General features: G+C 54.2%; 2 protein-coding genes across 5 annotated transcripts in view; one reads left to right on the plus strand and one right to left on the minus strand.

Moving 5' to 3' along the window:
• Window positions 1-350: 350 nt before the first annotated feature.
• On the minus strand, window positions 351-8,339 carry CCDC127 (coiled-coil domain containing 127). 3 transcript variants are annotated; one of them, XM_059173535.1, is made up of 3 exons: window positions 8,247-8,339; window positions 6,521-6,651; window positions 351-1,620 (listed from the first exon to the last, which is right to left on the minus strand). In XM_059173535.1, the coding sequence occupies exons 2-3, from the start codon at window positions 6,639-6,641 to the stop codon at window positions 926-928; spliced, it is 816 nt and encodes a 271-aa protein (XP_059029518.1). In that variant the 5' UTR covers window positions 6,642-6,651; window positions 8,247-8,339; the 3' UTR covers window positions 351-925. The 3 variants fall into 3 exon arrangements, with proteins under 3 accessions (XP_059029518.1, XP_059029519.1, XP_059029520.1); XM_059173536.1 differs by lacking the exon at window positions 8,247-8,339 and adding an exon at window positions 8,126-8,220; XM_059173537.1 differs by lacking the exon at window positions 8,247-8,339 and adding an exon at window positions 7,122-7,337.
• Window positions 8,340-8,367: 28 nt separating this feature from the next.
• The window catches only part of SDHA (succinate dehydrogenase complex flavoprotein subunit A), a 28,647-nt gene continuing 15,891 nt past the window's right edge, over window positions 8,368-21,123 (plus strand). Inside the window, exons 1-7 of one of the 2 annotated variants that reach the window (XM_059173533.1) lie at window positions 8,368-8,509; window positions 14,986-15,075; window positions 16,456-16,617; window positions 18,471-18,614; window positions 18,897-19,061; window positions 19,940-20,088; window positions 20,760-20,884. In XM_059173533.1, coding sequence (XP_059029516.1) covers window positions 8,447-8,509; window positions 14,986-15,075; window positions 16,456-16,617; window positions 18,471-18,614; window positions 18,897-19,061; window positions 19,940-20,088; window positions 20,760-20,884 — 898 coding nt within the window. In that variant the 5' untranslated portion in view covers window positions 8,368-8,446. The remainder of the gene's footprint in view (window positions 8,510-14,985; window positions 15,076-16,455; window positions 16,618-18,470; window positions 18,615-18,896; window positions 19,062-19,939; window positions 20,089-20,759; window positions 20,885-21,123) is intronic. The other variant, XM_059173534.1, reaches the window with a different exon arrangement.

A 21,123-nucleotide genomic window follows, 5' to 3' on the forward strand; every position in this document is an offset into this window, starting at 1 on the left:
ATTTTCTCTTTGAAGATTTTACTGATTTATTTGGGAGCGAGCGAGCATAACAGGGGCAGAGGAACAAGACTTTCTGCCAAGAGCTCCCCAGGGGGCTCGATCCCAGGACCCTGAGATCATGAACTGAACCAAAGTCAGAGCCACGCAGGTATCCCGTTCTCTGCTGATTTTGCTGCACATTCTCCCCATGGGGCCTGCGGGGGTGATATGTGAGAGGCTGACTCACTCGGCTTTGTAAAGAATGGGCAAGTGCCTACCTTTGATCAGTTTGGGCTAAAATGGAGATAATCTAAGTAAAAACATTTTAATTTTATAAAGAGTAAAGTAAATTGCACACGGAGGTGGCACTATTGCTTTTAAATTCAGGAATTTTTTATTACAGATCATTGCTGATGAATAGTATATGTTGACTAAATACAGACACAAGCCAAATCCCAAACATGTCCCAGGTGCCGACAGGCTACAAGCAGCACTTTCTCTGCCGCGGGTGGGAGAGATGCTCACGCCCGCAGAAAACCTTGGTAACGTTTCTATTTTCTGTCGTCCTTAGGCAGTGGCAGCCACTACCTGACGTCTATTTATAATTCTAGGAGAGAGAGAAGTCACTGGAGGAGAAAACAGAATTTATTTAGGGAGTGACAAAAACAGACCGGAAACTGCTTACAGGGAGGGTCGATACTGTATCTGACTTTCTCCAACAGTCGTACCTACAGCAAAGGCAGGAGGGTGTGCGATTCTGTTCAGCCTCATACAACGGCACAGCTTCAAAAAAGTCCTCCGGGAACCTGCATCCTCAGAGGCTGAAGAGGGCCAAGGAGGAGACCCGGCGCCCCGCGCAGACCGGGCAAGAGAGGACGCAGTTCCTGTGCCAAGGCGGCCGCAGGCGCCCGTGCCAGGAGGAGGCAGCACGGCGGCTCCGGGGGCCTCAGGGCGTCGCCGACGGCGCATGGGGCTCCGGCCAGTCCCCCAGGATGGCGGCCTCAACCCGCTGTCGCTTCCTCAGCTCGGCGCTCAGCTCCCAGTACCTGAGATACAGCCACATGAGTCTGCCGTTCCGACGCCGGCTGGTGTTCCAGACGGCGCCACAGTGGGTGTCATGCTGGAATATGTCAGTCAGGCCGGCCGCCACCTGCAGCTCTGCGGCGACCGGGTCCGTGGACGCTCGGACCAGTAAGTTCTTCTCGATTTCCAGCCGCCTGCCGCGGGGGAGGACCAGGCTGCAGTAGATGTTCTGTCTTTCCGTGAGAGCGTCCTCGAACTCCTTCAGCACAAGCCTGGCCCTCCTCTGCCAGTCGCCCTCCTTCTCCAGGAAGCTCAGATACGCACTTCTCAGAGGCTGCAACTGTCTCTTTTCTTGCATGACCTGAGCCCGCTCTTGTTCCAGAAGCTTCCTTTCTTCTACCAACTTGCGCCCCTGAGAGATAAGGGCTTCTCGGTAACTAGTCGTTCTGTTTTGTTCCTTCTCGAGTTCCAAAGACAAGTGAGCCACGGCGCGCCGGTTTTCTGAGATCACGGCGTGGTACTTGGCTTCGAGATCCCGCTGGAAAGCGGCTGTTCTCTGACGGTACGCTTCTCTTTCTTTTTCTATTTCTTTCTGGGACTCCCTGGACCAAATCCAACCTGACAGGAATAAATTGGGGAAGAAAACACACTTAATGGAAAAGTCAGAGGTGAGGTTTTGTGATCCTGATTTTGAAAAAATATAAAGCAGCTAAAAACAGCATTTCAATAAAATCTTAAGCCCTGAAAGGTATGGATAACATTTTGTAGGAAACCATGTATTAAACAAATTTCTTAGCTGAAAACCAGATAAGCGTTCCCAGAGGACAGCAGGGCTGCTGGCATTTCCCCTTCCAGACTCATCTTCTACGGCTGAAAGAATCCAGCACCGCTTTCTTCTGCTCTCAAACTCACCTGCTCTGGCCACAGTGCCCACGTCCTTGGGCCAAGGACTAAAGGGCCACCTGCCGTGCTTCTGGCAGTCGGCTGGTGATTACAGAACTGAGTGATTGCAAAGCGCATGTCGACCTGCCGGCTCCTCCCGCTTCCAGTCTGACAAGGGCACATAAAATCCGGGGAGGAGATGTTCGAGCTCCAGACACGGTCAGGCTCCCGATCCCCAAACCAGGGACACCCGAGTCTCAGAAACGTGGGACGGACTGAGGAGCAGCTGCGCCTCTGTCCTCTGCTACACGGAGAAGTCCAGTGCCGGGGAGGCTCCTTTTCCCTCCCCAACGCTCCAGGTGGAGTCCTAGCCATCCGGGAGTCCCCCGGGAGCCGCCCTCCGAGGCGTATCTGCGTGTGCCTGAAGGTCCTTCCCACTTGCGTGCCGGGACCGCCCCAACTCCGTAAGCTAAGACAAACGCATCCCTTCGGCAACGGAACACAGCGTCTAGTCCTACGGGTAATGGTGACTCGAAAGCGTCTCCAACTCCTTCCCTCACCGAAGCGCACAGACAGGGAACGGGCCACGCGGGCAGCTGTCGCACTAGCACTTGCTAAGCACTGAGAGGTCTGTGAGAAGCGGAGGAGAGACGAACGAATTCGGTCTGGGTGCGGTCGGTGGGGTTCACGAAAGAGGGAAATGGGAACCAGTCTGGCAAAACAAGCAGCAGCTGGTAGGAAAGGTCCCTCCTGGCAGAAGGAACAGGGACAGGAGTGGACATCATGGGTCCTGAGTAGACTGCTTCCTGGACTCGGCGCAGGGCTTCCAGCAAGGAGCGGGGGCACATTCTGGAAGTGAGCAGGTGCGGAACAGCAGAAGTCCTCATCGGCTCTGGGAGGAAGTGGACAGTCAGAGGTTGGGGGCAGGGGCCGGCAGGGGCAGAGGAGGCCACCCCCACTGTAACCCAGGGATGATCTAAAGGAGGTGCCACGCCGACACATGGAACACGTGGCGACCGATACAGGACACACAGAGCTGCACGCCAGACCACACAGCCCAGGCTGTGTTTACGGGAAGTCCACCGTATCAGGAAGGCCTCCAGGAAGAGGTGGGACACACAGGGGAGATTACCACGGGACCCTTCCTCTTGGTGTCTGGGGACCAGAGGCTGACTGGGGGGCCTGGGCTTCCATCCCCACCTGGGAGTGAGGCCTCAACACCACCCTTCCCTGCCAGAGCCCCAGCCACGAAGCTAGTCGCAGAATGTCCCAATAAAGGTCAGTCTCATAACATAATGCCCCAAACACAGAGATTTCAGTCGAAGATCACTCGTCATAGAAAGATCACAAACAGAAGTTAAAAAGATAATCAGTAGATGCCAATACTGAGGGAACAGAGATGTTAGTGTTACCTAACAAAGAGTTTATTTTTTTTTTCTTAAAGATTTTATTATTTGAGAGAGAGAAGGAGAGAGAGAGAGAGTGAGGCGGGGAGGGTCAGAGGGAGCAGCAGACTCTCCGCTGAGCAGACTCAGGACTCCAGGATCATGACCGGAGCCAAGGGCAGTCGCCCAACCAACTGAGCCACCCAGGCACCCGACAAAGAGTGAAAAGCAGACGTGATAACACAAAGCCTGAGCACAGAAGGAGGAGATACAAAAACAAGCAAATGAAGGTTTGAACTGAAAAATACAGTAACTGACGTAGAAAAGGTGATGCCGAGGTTAGCGTGGAGATGAGCGAACTCTGCAGAAGGGCTGGAGTAACAACCCCGCGTGGGCAGACCTAACCCCTGGGCGGGCGACGGGCTCAGTAGTTCCACAACATGTAACAAGGGTTATATGCCATGGAGATCAGATTTTATTTTTATTTTTTTATTAAGTTTCTTTTTAATTTATTCATTTGACAGAGAGAGAGATCACAAGTAGGCAGAGACGGGCAGAGAGAGGGAGGAAGCAGGCTCCCCGCGGAGCAGAGAGCCCGATATGGGCCTCAATCCCAGGACCCTGAGATCAAGATCTGAGCCTAAGGCAGAGGCTTAACCCGCTGAGCCACCCAGGCGCTCCTGAAGATTCGTTTTAAAGATTTATTTATTTATATTAGAGAGAAAGGAGCGAGACCAAGCGCATGGGAGTGGGAGAGGGGCAGAGGGTGACAATCTCCCAGGAGACTCCTTGCTGAGCGCAAGCCAAAGATGGGGCAGGACCCCACAACCCATGAGATCATGCACGACCTAAGCTCCCCACCCCCACAAAGTGGAGATTATTCCAAAAACGTAAGACTGGTTCAACAGTCAAAAGTCAATCGACATATGTATAGTCTGAAGAAGAAAAATGACACAATCCCGTCAACGGATACAGAAAAATGTGTGATGAAATTCAGCACCCACAGGGGAAAAAACTCTAATAACATGGAGGTGAGCTTCCGTGCCTCCAAAGAACAGCTATGAAAACCCACGGCTACCACCACCCTTAATGGTGAAGACAGAATGTTCCTCGACGGGAACTTCTCAGTGGAGGCCTGGAGGCGGGAGCCGGTGCAAGTAACAGAAGAGGAAACAGAAGGCAAACAGCCCAGAGAGGAAGAAAGAAAACCCAAGTCCCATGTTACACTGAGAAAAAAAAAAAAAGCCGAAAACCAAAAACCTCAAAATGGATCATGGACTTACGTGTAAAACATAAAACTCAACTTTCAAGAAACAATGTGGGACAGAACGTTCAGGGTCTAGGGCGAGGCCAAACGCTCTCAGGAGGAAAAGCATGACCCATGAAAGAAAAAACCAAGACTGGACTTCATCAAAATTAAAACCTTTGCTCTGTGAAAGCCTCCATTTAGAGAATAAAACAAAACAAAACGAAACGAACAAAAAACAATCTACAGAGTGGAAAAAGATACTGGCAAACTAGATAGCCAAAAAAATACTAGAATCTAATAAAATTCTCTCAAAACTCAACCCAAAACCACAAAGCAGTTAGGCAATGGCCGGAAGACAGGCACAGACCCGCCGCGGAGGAGGCGGTACCAAGAGCAAACGGGAACGTGGAAGACGGCCTACGCCAGCCGCGCTCAGGGAAATGGAACAGAAACCAGAATGGGCCTAATTCCGAGACTACAGCGAGCTCGTACGGAGCGGACGAGGCTGCAAAAGGGTCCCAGCACTCGGGAAAGCGTTTTGGCCCGTTCTTACGAAGCTAAACGCCGACTCCCATGGAGGCTGAGAAGAGCGGGTGCTTTTCACGATTCCGTGATGTGCACAGTGCCTGCTCCTAAGTCAGAGACGGGGCAGATGCAAACCCAGCCGCACGGGTCGAGCCACCTAGGAGCTCAGCAGTCCTACCCTCGGCTGCCCCGAGGCCTGTGGCCAGGGTGGGGAACTGGGAGGCTTAACAGGACTAACAATGACTAATTGGTCGGGAGGCTGGGATAGGCCCTGGGGCGACTCCCACGTTCCATTTGTTTCCAGACTATCTTTTATAGCCTTTCCTCACAACCTTGACTTTTGAAGTTCTTGCCTTCTTGGACTTCTAAAATGTGGCTTTCTGTCCCTGAGAAGAATCAGTGAATATTTTGTATCGTCTTCTGGGTTGTCTTGCTTAGCTAGCATGATCACAGAAACTTGAATCCTTGCGTTCTTGTAAGGATTCTCCAAAAACGCTTTACTACACAGTTTAGAAATTACATTGCCAAGTGGCACCTGGATGGCTCTTGGCTTTGGCTCGGGTCATGATCCTGAAGTTGTGAGATCAAGCCCTGCCTCAGGCTCCGCACTCACTGGCCAGTCTGCTTGAGATTCTCTCTCTCCCTCGGCCCCTCCCCACATGTCACCCCTCCAGTAAATAAGTAAATAAACAAACAGAAATTATAGTGCCAAACATGGGCGTAAGCCAGCCTCCCGGCCCAGCCGCCAGTAAACGCGGATAAACCAACAGCTGATAAACGCTCTCCTCCCCAGCCTTCACCGCCTCTACGGGCAGTCTGCTGACCTGAGAAATCCAAGCACATGAAAAAAGTCTCCATAAAAGTATCGCTGCAAACTGAGGGCAGCTGGGCTTTTCTTCCATTCACTTACTCAGTTTCTCACACTCTTTGGGGCACCCAAAACTGTGGGAGAAGACAAAACATAAAACCAATTCCTGGACGTCAGAAAACTATCAGGAAGTGGACAATGAAAGCTCAGGGCTGGAATAACTGTAACTGACCCAAAACTGGTGACGCCCCCACAGTGGTCTGCAGACCGGAGAGAAGCTGGCCAGGCTGAGCAGAGGTTTTAAGACAGACTCCCTACACGTGAAACAGAGGACCAAACTGGTTTGTTGACACCTATTTTATTCTTCCCTGTCGGTCCCGATGAGGACGACGGAACCCAGCCCCCTCCAGAGTGGGAAGTCTGGAATGGAGCGGGGGCCAGTCACGAAAGCCCACCCCAGCAAGCCCCTGGTTTTGTTTAGCGCTCACAGTGCTTCAGTGGACGGGGACACTGAGGGCTCAGGGGATTAAGTAATTTGCTTCAGACTCACCACACGGGATAACAGTAGGACGTACACTTGCATCTGTCAGGGTCCAAAGCCCAAGGTCTTTGGGATCCACAGTTCCAGCCCCCCCTCCAAATGCAAATGTGAGGAAAACCATGACTTACGAAAAGCAGCCAATCCCAGCATTGGAACCAACAGGGCATAATTCCATCTGCTTCCATCGCCCCCGTCAGCCCTGGAATTAGGTCGGATATTCCAATTTGGGGGGTCATTTAAGTTATTCATGGAGATGTACCTTGAAGTAAATAATAAGACCATTAACCACATAACACGGTAGGACACATCTGTCACAACTGTTACCATGTACTTGGCTCAGGTCCGCCCACAAGCTGCGTAGCACTGAGCCTTCCAGGATGAAAGAGGAAAACACAAGGCCTTGGACAGTACCGGGGTACAGTGGCGGGAGAGAGAGGTCTCAAGTGAACCACGAGGCCCGTGAGGGAAGCTCTCCGCGACACAGAGCTTCGCAGCGCGGCTGGACCCAGGACACGTCAGCAGGAAGGTGTGAAAGCAGACCGTGGCCGCTTCAGGAAGTGATGGCCACGAGGCCACGGAGAGGTGTGTGGCCGGGGTGGGGACAGTGCTGGGAAGGCTCTCATGCCTCCTGGCTCGGGGGGCATTTTCACCGTAAGGACCGATGTTTCTGCTTGAAGCTCTGCTGCCTCTCAGTAACCGGGCTGGGGTCTCAGGCTAACACGGACTTACCGACTTACTAAGAACCCACACTAGGTCGGACACTTCCGCAAAACAGAGCGAGGAGACGTTCAACTCACTCCCACGTGACCGCGACGAACACACAGATTAGGAAAGAAACGATTGAGGCTTATGTAACAAAAAAGGAACCCAATTCCATCCTGAAAAACTTTGAGTTTTCTTTTTTTTCCGCTAAGATTTTTTATTGATGTATTTCCTTATTTGACAGCGATCACAGACAGGCAGAGAGGCAGGCAGAGAGAGAGAGAGGAGCAGGCTCCCTGCTGCCAGGACCCCGGGATCGTGACCTGAGCGAAGGCAGAGGCTGTAACCCCCTGAGCCACCAGACGCCCCTAAGAGGGTTTTCAAGAAAGACTTAGCACCTGACAAGATAGAACTAACTGGCAGCACAGAAATGCCAAATACGGCGACTCTGCACGGGAACCCGAGATCGGGCAGGACACAGCGCACAACCCCCCACCCGGTCCGCGCAGGCTCGGCCGCGATCCCTGCGGGCCCACGAGGTCCGCCTTCGGGGCCCAGGGCCTGAGCGAACGCGGAGTCCGGCGAGGGCAACCCGACCCTAAGTAAGACGGAGACCCTGGACTCAACCTCAAAGGGAATGAAAGGGAAAGGGGCCGCCTGGAGGGCTCGGCGGGCGAGCTCGGCCCTCAGCTCAGGTCACGGTCCGGTCCTGCGACGCAGCCCGGGGCGGGGCGGGGGCTGCTCGGGGCGCCCCGCGGCGCTCCTTCCGTCGGAGCCGGGAGAAGCCGGGGAAGCAGGAGCGCACGGGCCCCGCCGTGCAGGGTCCTCGCGACGCAGAGCCAAACACGGTCCGGAGGACGGTCCACCCCCACCCGGCCCCACGGCAGAGGCCGGGCGCGCGCCCCACGCGGCCCCGGCCCCGGCCCCGGCCCGACCTCTCCCAGAGCCGCCCCCAGCCCCCGCGGCCCCCGCCCACCCCCGCGGCCCCTCCACACGGCCCGGCGCCCTGACCTGCTCCGCCACCGACCCACCGCGGGGCTCTCCCGACCCCGAACTGCACCCACTGCCCCCGACTTCTCCCTGGGCCGCCGACCTGCTCCGCCCCCAGACCCACCCCGGCCCCTCCCGAGCACCGCCCGGCCCGCCACCTACCCCGGGCGGGGAGCGCCCGACCCGCTCAGCGCCACCGTCCGCGGTTCCTGTGCGCAGGCGCAATGCCCCCGCCCGCCCTCCGGCCCGCGGTCGCGGCGTGGTGCGCAGGCGCAGTGTCCCCTCGTCCCCGCCCGGGCGCGGCTAGGTGCGCAGGCGCAGTCGGCGCTGGGGCCGGTGGGAGCGCGCGCTGCGGGACGGACATGTCGGGGGCCCGGGCGGTGTCTCGGCTGCTGGGCGCCCGGCGCCTGGCACTGTGCAGGGCGGTGAGTTAGCGCCGCGGGGCGGCGGGCGCGGGGCCGAGGTGCCCGGGGCAGGACGGAGCCCGAGGGCCGAAGCGGTCGCCGAGTGCCCCGGGCCCCGGCACGGCCTGAGGCGGGTCTGCGGGCCGGCGCGGGGGTCGGCGGGTCGGGCCCGCCCCGAGGGCGGCCGGACGTTTTCGGAGGCCCGCGGGGCTGCGTCGCCGGGAAGGTCGCGACCGCGCCTGCCGCCCCGGGGCCGCTTCCCCCGCCTGAGGTCCGGGGGCTCCGGGGTTAGCGTCGCCCGCCCGAGCCTTCCGCGCGCGGGGAGGCCTGTAGGTCAAGGTCACTGGGACGCGCAGCGGCCGCGCGTGCCCGGGCCTCGGGCTCCGGAAGCGCCCTCGGACCTGGGGCGGGTCGGCGGGCGGCGCGTGGACGGCGCGGGCGGGGCCCGGCTCGGGGTGTGGCGGGGCCGCGCCGGGGCGAGCGCGCGGGGAGCCGGCTTCGCGCGGGTGCGCTGGGGACGCGGGGCGCTCCGGGGCTGGGGACGCGGGACGCTCCGGGGCTGGGGACGCGGGGCGCTCCGGGGCTGGGGACGCGGGTGCGCTGGGGACGCGGGGCGCTCCGGGGCTGGGGACGCGGGTGCGCTGGGGACGCGGGGCGCTCCGAGGCTGGGGACGCGGGGCGCTCCGGGGCTGGGGACGCGGGCGCGCTGGGGACGCGGGGCGCTCCGGGGCTGGGGACGCGGGTGCGCTGGGGACGCGGGGCGCTCCGGGGCTGGGGACGCGGGGCGCTCCGGGGCTGGGGACGCGGGCGCGCTGGGGACGCGGGGCGCTCCGGGGCTGGGGACGCGGGTGCGCTGGGGACGCGGGGCGCTCCGGGGCTGGGGACGCGGGGCGCTCCGGGGCTGGGGACGCGGGCGCGCTGGGGACCGCGCGCTCCGGGGCTGGGGCCCGGGTCACGCGCTCAGAGCCCGCCCCGCGGGGCTGCGGCGGCGCAGGGGACGCGGAGCGCTTGGTCTCGGGGGGGGTGCGGGGCGGAGGCCGCCGGCGCTGCGGGCCGGGCTGCCGCGGGTGCGCGGGGCTGTGCCGGCTGCGCCCTGAGCGGGGTCGCCCCTCCCGGCCCGTCGTGCTCTCGGGATCGCGCGGAGGGCGCCGGCGGGCGGGCGGTGGAGGCCGCGGGGCTCCCTGCTCGGAGCGGCGCCTGCCGGGCGCGGTGCAGTCGAGCCGCCCGGCCTGGCTGCAGCCCCGGCTCGTCGCCCGCCCGGGTCGTCGCCCTTCCCGTGGGCTGCGGCGGCTTCGTTCCCACGCGGTCCTGCTCGGGCCGCCGTTGGCTGCGGCCGCTCCCTTCACGGCCAGCGCCCGCATCTGCGCCGCAGCCCTTGGCGCGGGGACGTGTGCCCCCAAGGGCAAGACCGACCGCAGGACGGAGCCCCCCGGGGCCTGCGGGAAGCCGGTCTCGGGCGTCGAAAGTCTTTCTCTTTCTTTCTTTTTCTTTCTTAAATTGTTTAAAGTTCACTTGTTTATTTATCTGACAGAGATCGCGAGTCGGCAGAGCGGCGGGGGGTGGGCCGGGTGACGCGGGGCTCCATGCGGGACCCCGGGATCCTGACCTGAGCCGAAGGCAGAGGCTTAACCCGCTGAGCCTCCCGGGCGCCCCGAAAGTCTTGCTCGTGGTGCGGAGAGCTTTTCCCGGCCCAGCCGGTCCGCTCCGTGGCCGTGAGGATGGGCAGGAGAGAGACCGCGGGCTGACCACCGACGGACCACCGACTGACCGCGGGCTGACCGCCGACTGACCACCGACGGACCGCGGGCTGACCGCCGACGGACCACCGGCTGACCGCGGGCTGACCGCCGACTGACCACCGACTGACCACCGACGGACCACCGACTGACCGCGGGCTGACCGCCGACTGACCGCGGGCTGACCGCCGACTGACCACCGGCTGACCACCGGCTGACCGCCGACGGACCGCCGTGCCCGGGCAGGACTCGCTGAAGACCGTTTGAACAAAATCCAGGGGGATTTTTCTTCATCTCATTCAGTTCAAGTCGGTTTCCGCGTCGCTGCATAGGGCGCTGTTGCCCGCGGCCGCCTTTGCCTTCGTTGGACTTGTGGTTGCCCCAGGGCAGAGCGGCGCAGCCAGCGTAGGGGAGAAGTGCAGCGGGTTACGCTGTGGGTGAGATTTCTCAGGCTCAGGAAATCCAGAGAGCGGGTCCCGAGTGAGTCCGTTTCTTTTCTTTGAACGTACTGTTCTGACTTGCTTGAATTGTGTCTAGGATTACACATTTAGGCCTTGGCGGTAACCTTCATTTTGCTTCTGGGTAAGTCTACTGCAGTGGCGGTCCCTTCTGCATTCTGTGAGTTTTTCCTGGTTTGCTTGAAAAATCGCAGCGTGCTGTTGATACGGGATCAGGCTATGCATCTGAGTTTGGAGTCGCAGGGATTTTTCCAAAGGCTCCTTATCTGGGGGATGTACAACCCCAGTGCCCGCCGGGGAGACCTGAGTCCAGACCCTGGGTAGACTCCCTTTCCTGTGGGCTTGGAGGATTCTGTGAGATGACCCGTGAAACCCTCGTGTGATGCCCTTCCGAGCCCCAGCCTGCAGCCGGCAGCCTGTGCGTGCTCATCTTGGGAACGGTGTTTTAAGCGTCTCTGTTTTACAGACTTTTATTTTTTTGATAAAAAGAATTACACTTAGTTGTGTGCGTGTCGGGGGGAGTCGAGAAGGAGTCCAGAAGGCTAAAGGAGTAAGACCCGTCGCCTTCCGCAGACTTGTTCCCCGGTGGAGGCAGCTCTGAATTATTTGTTAGTGGCTCCTGGTGTTTACCTCCATTTGTTCTAGCAAACACGCAGGTGTACTTTTGTCCATTTCGGACATAGACTTATGTCCTAGACGTAAGGCACACTGTACCTAAAATGAGGATTCAGGTCATGCAAACCAGCTTCCCACATCCTCCGTCCTTCCAGTGTGGTCAGGCAACCACTTTCAGGCCCTTTACGGGCTGCTTTTCTGACTGTAGAGATGAGTTTCTTGTTCGGGATTGCAGGTATATGTTACTAGATGACGACACCCCACCTTGCTGGACTCCACACTTTTCACTTTTTTCTTCCCTCACTGTCTCATTGATTCACCTGTGCTTTCCTGCTTTTCTACCCCTGAGGGACAGTTCTTACTCGTCGCTGTGTTGTCCTGTTTGATAGTTTTACTTCAAAAAATGTTAATAAGTGGCACAGAAAGAGTTTAAAGACAAATTGGGTTAATATTGCGCTCTCGAAATGGTAAAATTGCTCCTCAAATCTGATTCAGATGAAAAGCTAGTACTCTGTTTTCCACAGAGAGATGGTATAATAATTTGTTAAAGATTTCATTGTAGTAACTGCCAGTGTTTCAGCTAGCCATGTGTGTGTGTATGTCTGTCCTTACTCAGCGTGAACATTCTAGAAAGAAGAAATTCTTAGAGAATCTCACCGTTGCTGTTTATTTTATAGTTCAGCTGAAGCGGGGAAGTTTAATGGTAGAACAAAATGGGGTCGATTAGGAAAACCTGTATGTAAGAGATGCTTTACAGGATAACACATCCTTCCGTGCTGGTTATCGTCATGGGATTTGATACATACGAGTATTCTTCAGTTTTCGGAATTAAGATGGTACGGGTGGCCGTAAAGGTCTGGAAACAGACAAGTGTAATAGTTGACTGATGCTCCCCACAAAGGTTCAGTGATTGTGCTGTTCCTGACTAGCAGGCTGTGCAGAAGTGCACCGAGCGACGTGCCCAGGAGTGCTGTGTCCCTCAGTCCTTGTCCATCCGCCTCCAGCACATGGCCTGGGCGATTGGTGTGTCTCGTGTTTCCCCGAGTGAATCCTTGAAACATCATCAAGGAAGAAGTGAATGTTGTCCTTGTCTCCAGACTGTGCCATCACGTGTATATGTATTTAAGTTTTATCTGTTGTAAGTCTCACAAACGTGTTTGCTTTTCATATTGTACCAAGAAAAACACAATACTACAAATGAGAGAATGGAAGGACAAAAATTGATTTATTTTGCCTTTAAATTCCGTACCACATTTTACTGGAAATGAAGTGATTTTTAATCTGTTGATAAAAGACTCTAAATGACGCTCGGGATGTTTCACAAGTTTGGTTTTATAGATTTGAACTCACAACAGGACTTACGTACAGTGATTTCAATCCATCAGGCACTCCGGAGTACAGTGTGGAAGTTACAGGAAGACTTCTTGATAGTCCAAGAGGATAAAAGACCTTTTTCAAGGGGCGCCTGGGTGGCTTAGTCAGTTAAGCCTCTGACTCTTGGTTTCAGCTTGGGTCCTGGTCTCAGGGTCCTGGGATCGAGCCCCCCATGAGGCTCCGCACTCGTGCACACTCTCTCCCTCTCTAAAATAAATAAGTAAATAAACCAACCTACCTACCCACCCACCAGCCTTTTTCAAATATGGAAAGAAAATACTCTTTCTACAGTATTAACCCCTAAAAGCTATTCTCTTTTATAGATGACCGTATTATTGTTAGTTTTGTATACTTTTACCGGATAAAGAACGCCCAGAGGAAGAAATTTCTGGTGGCTTTCCCAGATACATACGGCTACGTTTTCCGCTGTGCTTACAACAGCTGCGAACTATGGCCTGTCCACGTGCAGATTCTTATGACCATAGGTCTTCATAATTGCCTCCGCCATACACACTTGGAGACTGGCCAGATTCGTGATGATTCCTGTAGCAGGATCGGTCTCTCCCGGGACCGTCGCAGCTTTGTTCTTGTGCCCGTGGCCATTCGGATCGTTGGGATCGTTGCAGTTCCCAGACAGTTTCAAGTTGTCTTCATTACTTGGGGTTAGAGCCGGTGGGTCTCCTGAAGAAGATGAGGGGGGACAGGTGTGCCGCGTTCATGGCCTCACCTCCCCCTCAGCTAGTGGGGGGTGCTCACTGTTTCTGTTTTAATTTTAGTTTGGTATTGCAAAAGGTACTGTTCTTTCTGGAACTGTTACCTTTATATTGTACTTCAAAAAAATTTTCAAGAACATTTGTATTAAAATTCTTTGACTTCTATAAGATGTGATTTTACCAGTTTTAAAATTATTCTAAAACAAGAATATTCTTTTTACTTTTTAAATTTTCTGAAAGAAAAAATTGGCTTATGTCAATAAAAGCAAATGTATTTAAAGTTGAAATTGGGGAATTCAAGAATACTGCTTCTATCAGTTCAGATCTATTTAGAAATCCAACAGATTCTTTGTAATGGAGTGCTAGCATTAAGTCAGCTATTTGTGTCAGTCATTTCGCTCAGAGCTGGAGGAAGCCTAGAGGTTGGAGGCACCTGCACTTTGCACGTGGCCCAGCCCTCCAGCCTTGGCCTCAGTCCCTTCATCTCAGAAGGAAGGCTTTGAGTTCAAAACTGCTCAGTTAGGGTTCGTTTTGCATTCTGCCGTGTTCTCCTTCATGTATTTCCCACGGGTTTGTCCTAGGGAATAATTTTTATTATTTTTTTTTTACCCCACAGAATAAATACCGTCTCTTCCTAATGGCAGAATACTTAAAACATCTCTCTCATCCCTTCTGTCGCTGTTAAATGTACTTAATTCCTAAAACTGTTCTTTATGAGATTGCTAAAATTTTAGTTTATTCATAGTTTTCTAAGATGCAGTCAGCAGAGTGGAAAGACATGACTCATAAATTGGTTCATGTATGTGGAACAGGGCCTCGTGCTGGGTTTTGATTTCATTCATACCACTTTTCTTGAGTGAGTGTTTATAGGGTGGGGCTTTAAGCCCAAACTTGGAGAGTTGTAGGATTTACCCAGGGAAAGGCCAGAGACACGTGTCGAAGACAGAGGGACACCACCATGGAGTTGGGACAGACAGGAGGGGACGTCCCTCGAGCCCAGCACGGGTGTGGTGAGTGGGGAAGCAAGACTGTGAGCGTCTCTAGGCGTGGGGTCCTGGTGTTAACAGTGAAGGGCTGATCCCACTGGTGCCCAGATGTCGCACAACCGGACATCGTCTTCTAGAAAAGGCGCTTCCCACAGCTGTCCAGCGCCTGTTCCAGTGAGCTGCGTGGCCTTGCAGCTGTGCAGTGCTCTCAGGTGAAGAGAGTCACTGATGCATCTAGTAAAAGTGCTTCACTGTTTGCAAACTGCCACTTGAGCAAAAATAGATACCTTTCCCATTCTCTGTGAGAACCCTAAATTAAGAAATTAACGTGAAGTTGTTCCTTTTCCTCTCTGAGTCTGTGAGTGTCCTCTTTGGAAACAAACTTCGTTTAGGAGGGCTTTTCCTGGGGTGCCAAGTCCGTGCCAGTTAGGTAGGCCTGCCCTGGGTCCTTAGTCCTTCCTTACCCATCAGCGTTAATGAAGTAGAGGACCCCAGCTAAGCTGTCTCGGTGAAGAGGGAGCACCTGGGTGCTGAAAGAGTTAATGACTTCAGGGGAGATTTTGATGGCTGATCCTTCTTGTTGAAGACCCTGAATGCTCTCCATCTGTGTCTCAGCAGCGGCCGGGGACATGGCGGACGGACACCCGCGGTTTTCACTTCACTGTTGACGGGAATAAAAGGTCTTCTGCTAAGGTTTCCGATTCAGTAAGTTTATAACTTTTGGTCCCTTAAAAATGACATCCTTGGTTTGGAACAGTGACGATCTGTACCAGTTTTCAGTATATTGGAATAATACACAGTTCTGTTTAAAGGAAAATATTCTCATTGCAGTGGTGCTCAAATTATTGTTAGTGTACAGTACCTAGTTGTGGTACAGATGTAGGAACAGTCCCCGACACTTTCTGCTATAGATGCTCATAGGCATCTGTAAGCCAGAGTAAAACTTTAGTCACAGCAGCAGAGTAATAAAATACAAATAATAGATGAGCCCTTTTTACTGTGACAGATGACACAGGACCATGAAGCCACTTGCATGCAGCCTCTTTGAGTTTACTGGTCCTGTTCGTTCTCTGCTGAGGACACATTTTGTTCACAGGTCTTTTCTCATTAGCTCCCAGTAGTTACTGATTGCTAGTGGGCACCTTCTCAAGCAAGCACAAGCATGGTCCTGAGACAGGGTTCTGGTCCTCAGTGCTGAGGCGGTTGCGCAGATGGACTGGAAGTGTGCTTACCTAAGGGAAACACCATATTCACATTCTCACGGGAATCTTGCTGATTGCAGGTGGGAAATCATGGTCTACACTGCACTGTGAGCTTAGAGTCACATAAACATACGTGTTATATATTGCTACAAACATGAAAAGATAATTGAATAGAAAAGCCATATTTAGGGGCGCCTGGGTGGCTCAGTGGGTTAGGCCTCTGCCTTCGGCTCAGGTCATGATCTCGGGGTCCTGGGATCGAGTCCCGCATCAGGCTCTCTGCTCAGTGGGGAGCCTGCTTCCCTCCCTCTGCCTGACTCTTTGCCTACTTGTGATCTGTCTGTCAAATAAATAAGTAAATATTTTTTAAAAAAAAGAAAGAAAAGAAAAGCCATATTTAGAACTAATACTTTGATTTGTGGTGTTCTTTGTATCTACAGTTCCTTGCTGAGGCTGTCCCTTTTTTTTTTTTTTTTTTTTTTAATTTTATTTGTTTATTTGACAGAGATCTCAAGTAGGCAGAGAGGCAGGCAGAGAGAGGGGGAAGCAGGCTCCCCGCTGAGCAGAGAGCCCAATTCGAGGCTCGATCCCAGGACCCTGAGATCATGACCTGAGCAGAAAGCAGAGGCTTGAACCCACTGAGCCACCAGGCGCCCTGAGGCTGTCCCTCTTAAGTTTCCCGGGTGCTAGGATGAGTGCTGTCCTTTTGGCAACTCTGTGTGTTGGCCCTGTTGGTTGGGCTGCTCCCGTCACACACTCTGTCCGGCCCCACAGGGTGGAGGTCCCTCTTCGCCGAAGCTGTTCTCATTGCTCGTTCTGTTTTCTCCAAGCTCTTGTGCTGCACCCATGGTCCTTGGTTGATAAGTGAATTGTTCCTTCCCAGATTTCTACACAGTATCCAGTGGTGGACCATGAATTTGATGCAGTGGTGGTTGGTGCTGGAGGGGCAGGCTTGCGAGCTGCGTTTGGCCTTTCCGAGGCTGGGTTTAACACGGCCTGCGTCACAAAGCTCTTTCCTACCAGATCACACACCGTGGCAGCCCAGGTAAGAGGAGGGGGTTCCATTCACGGTTGGGGCACCCACAGCCAAGCACAGTCTCCGGCCACAGCCCTCCTTCCTGCCACGCTCCGGCCCCGTTGGGCTCTCCCTGCTCCCTGCACCCATCTGGCTCACTCACCTCCGAGGGTCTGTGCTCACACCGCTCACACTGCCTTCACCTCCGGCCGGAGCTGCTTCTGGGGCCTCTTGCACTCTTTCCTGCTCCAGTTACACTCAGGTCTCCTTCGAGCACCCGCCTGGACCCCTCCCCACATCACGGTTTGTCTTCACTGCACTCTCTCCATCTGAAACGAGCTCGTCTCCAGTCTTGCTGCCGTTGGCCCTGAGTCTTGTGTTTATTGCCGCAGCCTTGGTGCAGGCCCCGTTAAATACAATGGTGAGGAGCTCTGGGGATGGCACAGATGCGTAGGGCGGAAGAGCATTGGCCTTTAAATGCTCGGAATTTAGGGCGGAGGATAAAAGCAAGGTGAACTGTTACACAATGATTGTGTAATTTCATTTTCTTTCTTGGCACACTGGGTAGTATCCCAGTTGAGTGTTCCAAAATCATACTGGACTGTTTTTTCCAGTATTTGAAACACATTTCCTTATAGAGATAGCAGAGTATATAGTGACTTCCCAGGAGCCAATAAAAGCTGCCCTAATTACTGTTGTAGCTGTATCCAGTGTCCAGCAACATTCTTCAGGCACTTAACTGCCCAAGTAACTTTGTCCTGAAGTGATGTTTTGTAAACTGAAAAATAAATAACATACAGCTTTGGAGAACATATTACCTAAAAGGGAAAAATGGACGTAAAGAAAAATAATGCAAAATAATAGGGGGTTCCGATAATGCAATATTAATATAATAAAAAGAGTAAGAAGCGGATACCTTGGATAGTGGTTCTGGAGAAAGTAGGTGTAACTGGGGTTAGAGTGAGGTCGGTGGCCTGGAGAGTCTGGAGTGCACTCCCGCAGGGCGCCTGGGTGGCTTTGGCCGGAGTGCACAGCTCCTGGTCCTGGACTTGAGACTTTGAGCCCCACGTTGGATGCAGGGGTTACTTTAAGAAAACAAAATTGTTCCTCGTAGTAGCCGTAAAATGACAGCCTCTGTGCGTGCACCGGGCCGAGTACCTCTGTGTTATTTTGAACTAGGTTTTCTCCGTTCTGCTACTCTGGTACTTCACATTTCTAACCGTTATTGAAGGGGGTGGAGGAGGAGGAGGAAGTAATGGAGTAACTTGTGCGGCATGTCTTACAGGATTCCTGGGTCTGTGCTCGGGACTGTTTTCCTGGGAACTAAACGTAATGGGAAATCAAGGCCCAGTAGCGCCAAGTGAGGAAAGGGTTCAAGCGTGGGTTGCTTGACTCAGAAGCCTGGACTGAGGAACAGTTGGGAACCAGGGGAGGTTCTTTGTGTCTTTGTTGTGAAAGAGAGGGGTACTGCCGTTTCCAGTTGGCGAGGGAAAGTGCAAGCGTGAGTTTTGTGCTGCGCTGCCGTTTTCTCGGACTCGGACCTGACGGTAAACACTCCTTTACCGTACGCCCATCAACACCACTGCGAACATTCCGTCATAAAATTACCCCAGATAGATTCGTTGAGTACCTTCTGTGTGCCAGGTTGGGAAGTGGTGAGTCGCACACGGAGCCTCACTTGACCCTCCACACAGCCTGTAAGTGAGGAGACTGAGGCGGAGGGAGGTCCTGTGACCGGACTGCACTCAGGACCCTTACAGGCTGTTAAGCCAAAGCGGGTGGCTTTCTCTGAACCCAGATCTGGAGCAGGAGGCAAAGGACGAGCCTGGAAAATGCCACCGGCGCTCCTTCTTGTAGCTTGTAAGGGTGCTCTCTGTTTGCAGGGAGGGATCAATGCTGCCCTGGGGAACATGGAGGAGGACAACTGGAGGTGGCACTTCTACGACACTGTGAAGGGCTCCGACTGGCTGGGGGACCAGGACGCCATCCACTACATGACAGAGCAGGCCCCTGCTTCTGTGGTAGAGGTAGTGTCCTCACGGGGTCTGTTCCTAATACAGAAGAGAATTTGAGGCCGATGGGGTCCGCCCAAAGAAGGGTAACGAGTGGATGGCACTAGGGAAATCTTCCCTGTTGTCAACCATTCAGTTCATTTTATAACGAAGTTTTTCTCTTTTCCAAACTGTTGAAGCTTTCATAGAATGTATTGGTTGGGGGTTGGCAGGTTTATGTTGAAATTGTTCAGTGTAAAGTAGCCGTGAAGGTCCTGATTCCTACAAGGTACGAGGTGTCAGTTTTATGTTTTCCAGCTGGAGAACTACGGCATGCCGTTTAGCAGAACTGAAGACGGGAGGATTTATCAGCGCGCTTTTGGCGGACAGAGCCTCAAGTTTGGGAAAGGCGGGCAGGCCCACCGGTGCTGCTGCGTGGCTGACCGCACGGGCCACTCCCTGCTGCACACGTTGTATGGGAGGGTGAGGCTGCCTTGGGTGCGCGGGTTGATGGGATACAGTCTAGTTAGGCCGGGCGTGTGGGGATGTGCCGGAAACAGGCCACCCTGGGGACAGGCCGGTTGTCAGAGTGTCAGGCCCGGGGTCACTTCCTGAACATCAGAGGAACATGGCCCATGTGTGTCGTAATTGTGTGGTGGTTAATGAGGAGGTGTCTGCTTCAGAAAACGGGACTGTTCATCGTTACCTGCTGGGTTTGAACTGGCGGCCTGCGGCCTGCCACACTTGAGCTGTAGGAAGCAAGTGAGTACTTTCTGCCTCAGCACCTCTGAGTTCCTGAACTGGGTGTTTGCATACTTACCTGCTCAGACTGGACAAAGATTTGGGGGCCGTAGTTACTGGATAATCGGGGCCTACTTTGGCATAGCCAGATGATCAGCATTCTGAAGTATCAACACTGAGAAGAATCCGTTTTCTGAAGTGTTGCTTCCAGATGGGGACAGAGTATTGACACAAATGTTAGGGCAGCAGTGGCTTCTCTGGCGGAGCGCACTGACAGATGTGTGACCAGATCTGCCCGTCCGGCGGAATTGTGGGTCACACGGGGGAGCCGACAGTTTCGTGAGGGCCCTCTCACGGAGCAGCTGCGTGGTCTGTGACACGTGTGTCCTTACGTGCTGGTCATACAGCTGAGAGCAGGCTACCTGTGGGTGGTTACACAACAGCATCCGTGCTGTGGTTGATGTGACGCGACCCGGTGCTCTCCTAGAGTTTACGCTGTCCACTCGTTACACACCGGATCAGGGCCTCGGACCTGTTCACGTGAGCAGTATTGCTGACGTGTCAGCGGCGTAAATGCGATTGAAACTGTGGGAACCTTGTTTTTCTCTCGTGTTTTTTAGTCTCTGCGATATGATACCAGCTATTTTGTAGAGTACTTTGCCTTGGATCTCCTGATGGAGAATGGGGAATGTCGTGGTGTTATTGCGCTGTGCATAGAAGATGGGTCCATCCATCGCATAAGAGCCAAGAACACTGTTGTGGCTACCGGGTAGGAGTCTGACTTGTATTTAACTTCTCTGGAGGGAAGTTGGGTCTCAGTTTCTTCAAATAAAGATGGAGGCACTGTGGAATAGTGGTTTAATCACCGGTATCACAGGTAGTGACCTAACCCAGCAGCACAGTAAGCTTCGCCAGCCTCCGGTCTGTATCTTTGAAGGGGACAGTCACGGCAACTGCCTCAGGTGGGCAGGGATGTATCCTCCATTCACACCTGGGAGGACCCTTGAAGAAACCGGTCCGGGGAGGCACATGACATCTTCTGGACTAAGTACTTTTGCTTTCGTGGGTGCTGTGTTTGTACTGATTTTCTGGGGTAGTTTGTTCACATGAGGAAAATAAGTTAATTCCATTTCATACACCATCAGTTTGTTATTTTAAACCTTTAAAAGTGTGGATCCGTAGACATTAAACATTTTAGTGTTAACGTAGCACGTGCTTATCAGGAAGTCGCTCAGCACCAAAGTGCACTGAGGTACAAATGAGAGTGCCTTCCCTGTCACTCGGGCTCCCAGCCCGGTTGCCCAGCGGGGCACAGACCACAGCACCTGCAGCTGCTGCTGGGCCGCTCTGGCCACTCTGGCGCCATCAGAAGGGAGAAGGGCAGACCTGAAGGTTCCCTGTGCATCACGGTTCTCTCTCTGCTGCCCGTCTGTTTCCCAGAGGCTACGGCCGCACCTACTTCAGCTGCACGTCTGCCCACACCAGCACCGGTGACGGCACAGCCATGGTCACCAGGGCAGGCCTTCCCTGCCAGGACTTGGAGTTCGTGCAGTTCCACCCCACAGGTAGGATGGGGCCACGTCAGTGCGGCCCAGGCGCTTCGTGTCTTCTGAGCCCCCCACGCCTCTTGCTGCTCCTCTGCAGTGTCCTGCGCGGACAGGTTCCCAGAGTGCAGCTCGTCCTTTGCTCAAGGAGGTTTTTTCCTGCTTCCCCCAAGGCAGTTTAGGGCACCAGCTTGATTAACTCTGACTCTTGCCTTGATGGTACCTGCTTCAGTCCTAAAGCCGTAAAGGCCGGGGCAGGT

Source organism: Mustela lutreola, chromosome 5 (genome assembly GCF_030435805.1).
Source record: "Mustela lutreola isolate mMusLut2 chromosome 5, mMusLut2.pri, whole genome shotgun sequence".
NCBI lineage: Eukaryota > Metazoa > Chordata > Mammalia > Carnivora > Mustelidae > Mustela > Mustela lutreola.

Excerpts from the sequence above, each read along its gene's own strand:
- CCDC127 (XM_059173535.1), bottom strand. The coding sequence starts at position 6,641 with ATGAATAACTTAAATGACCCCCCAAATTGGAATATCCGACCTAATTCC. Across the intron at positions 1,621-6,520 it reads GCTGGGATTGGCTGCTTTTC|GTTGGATTTGGTCCAGGGAG; the intron begins GTAAGTCATGGT and ends TATTCCTGTCAG.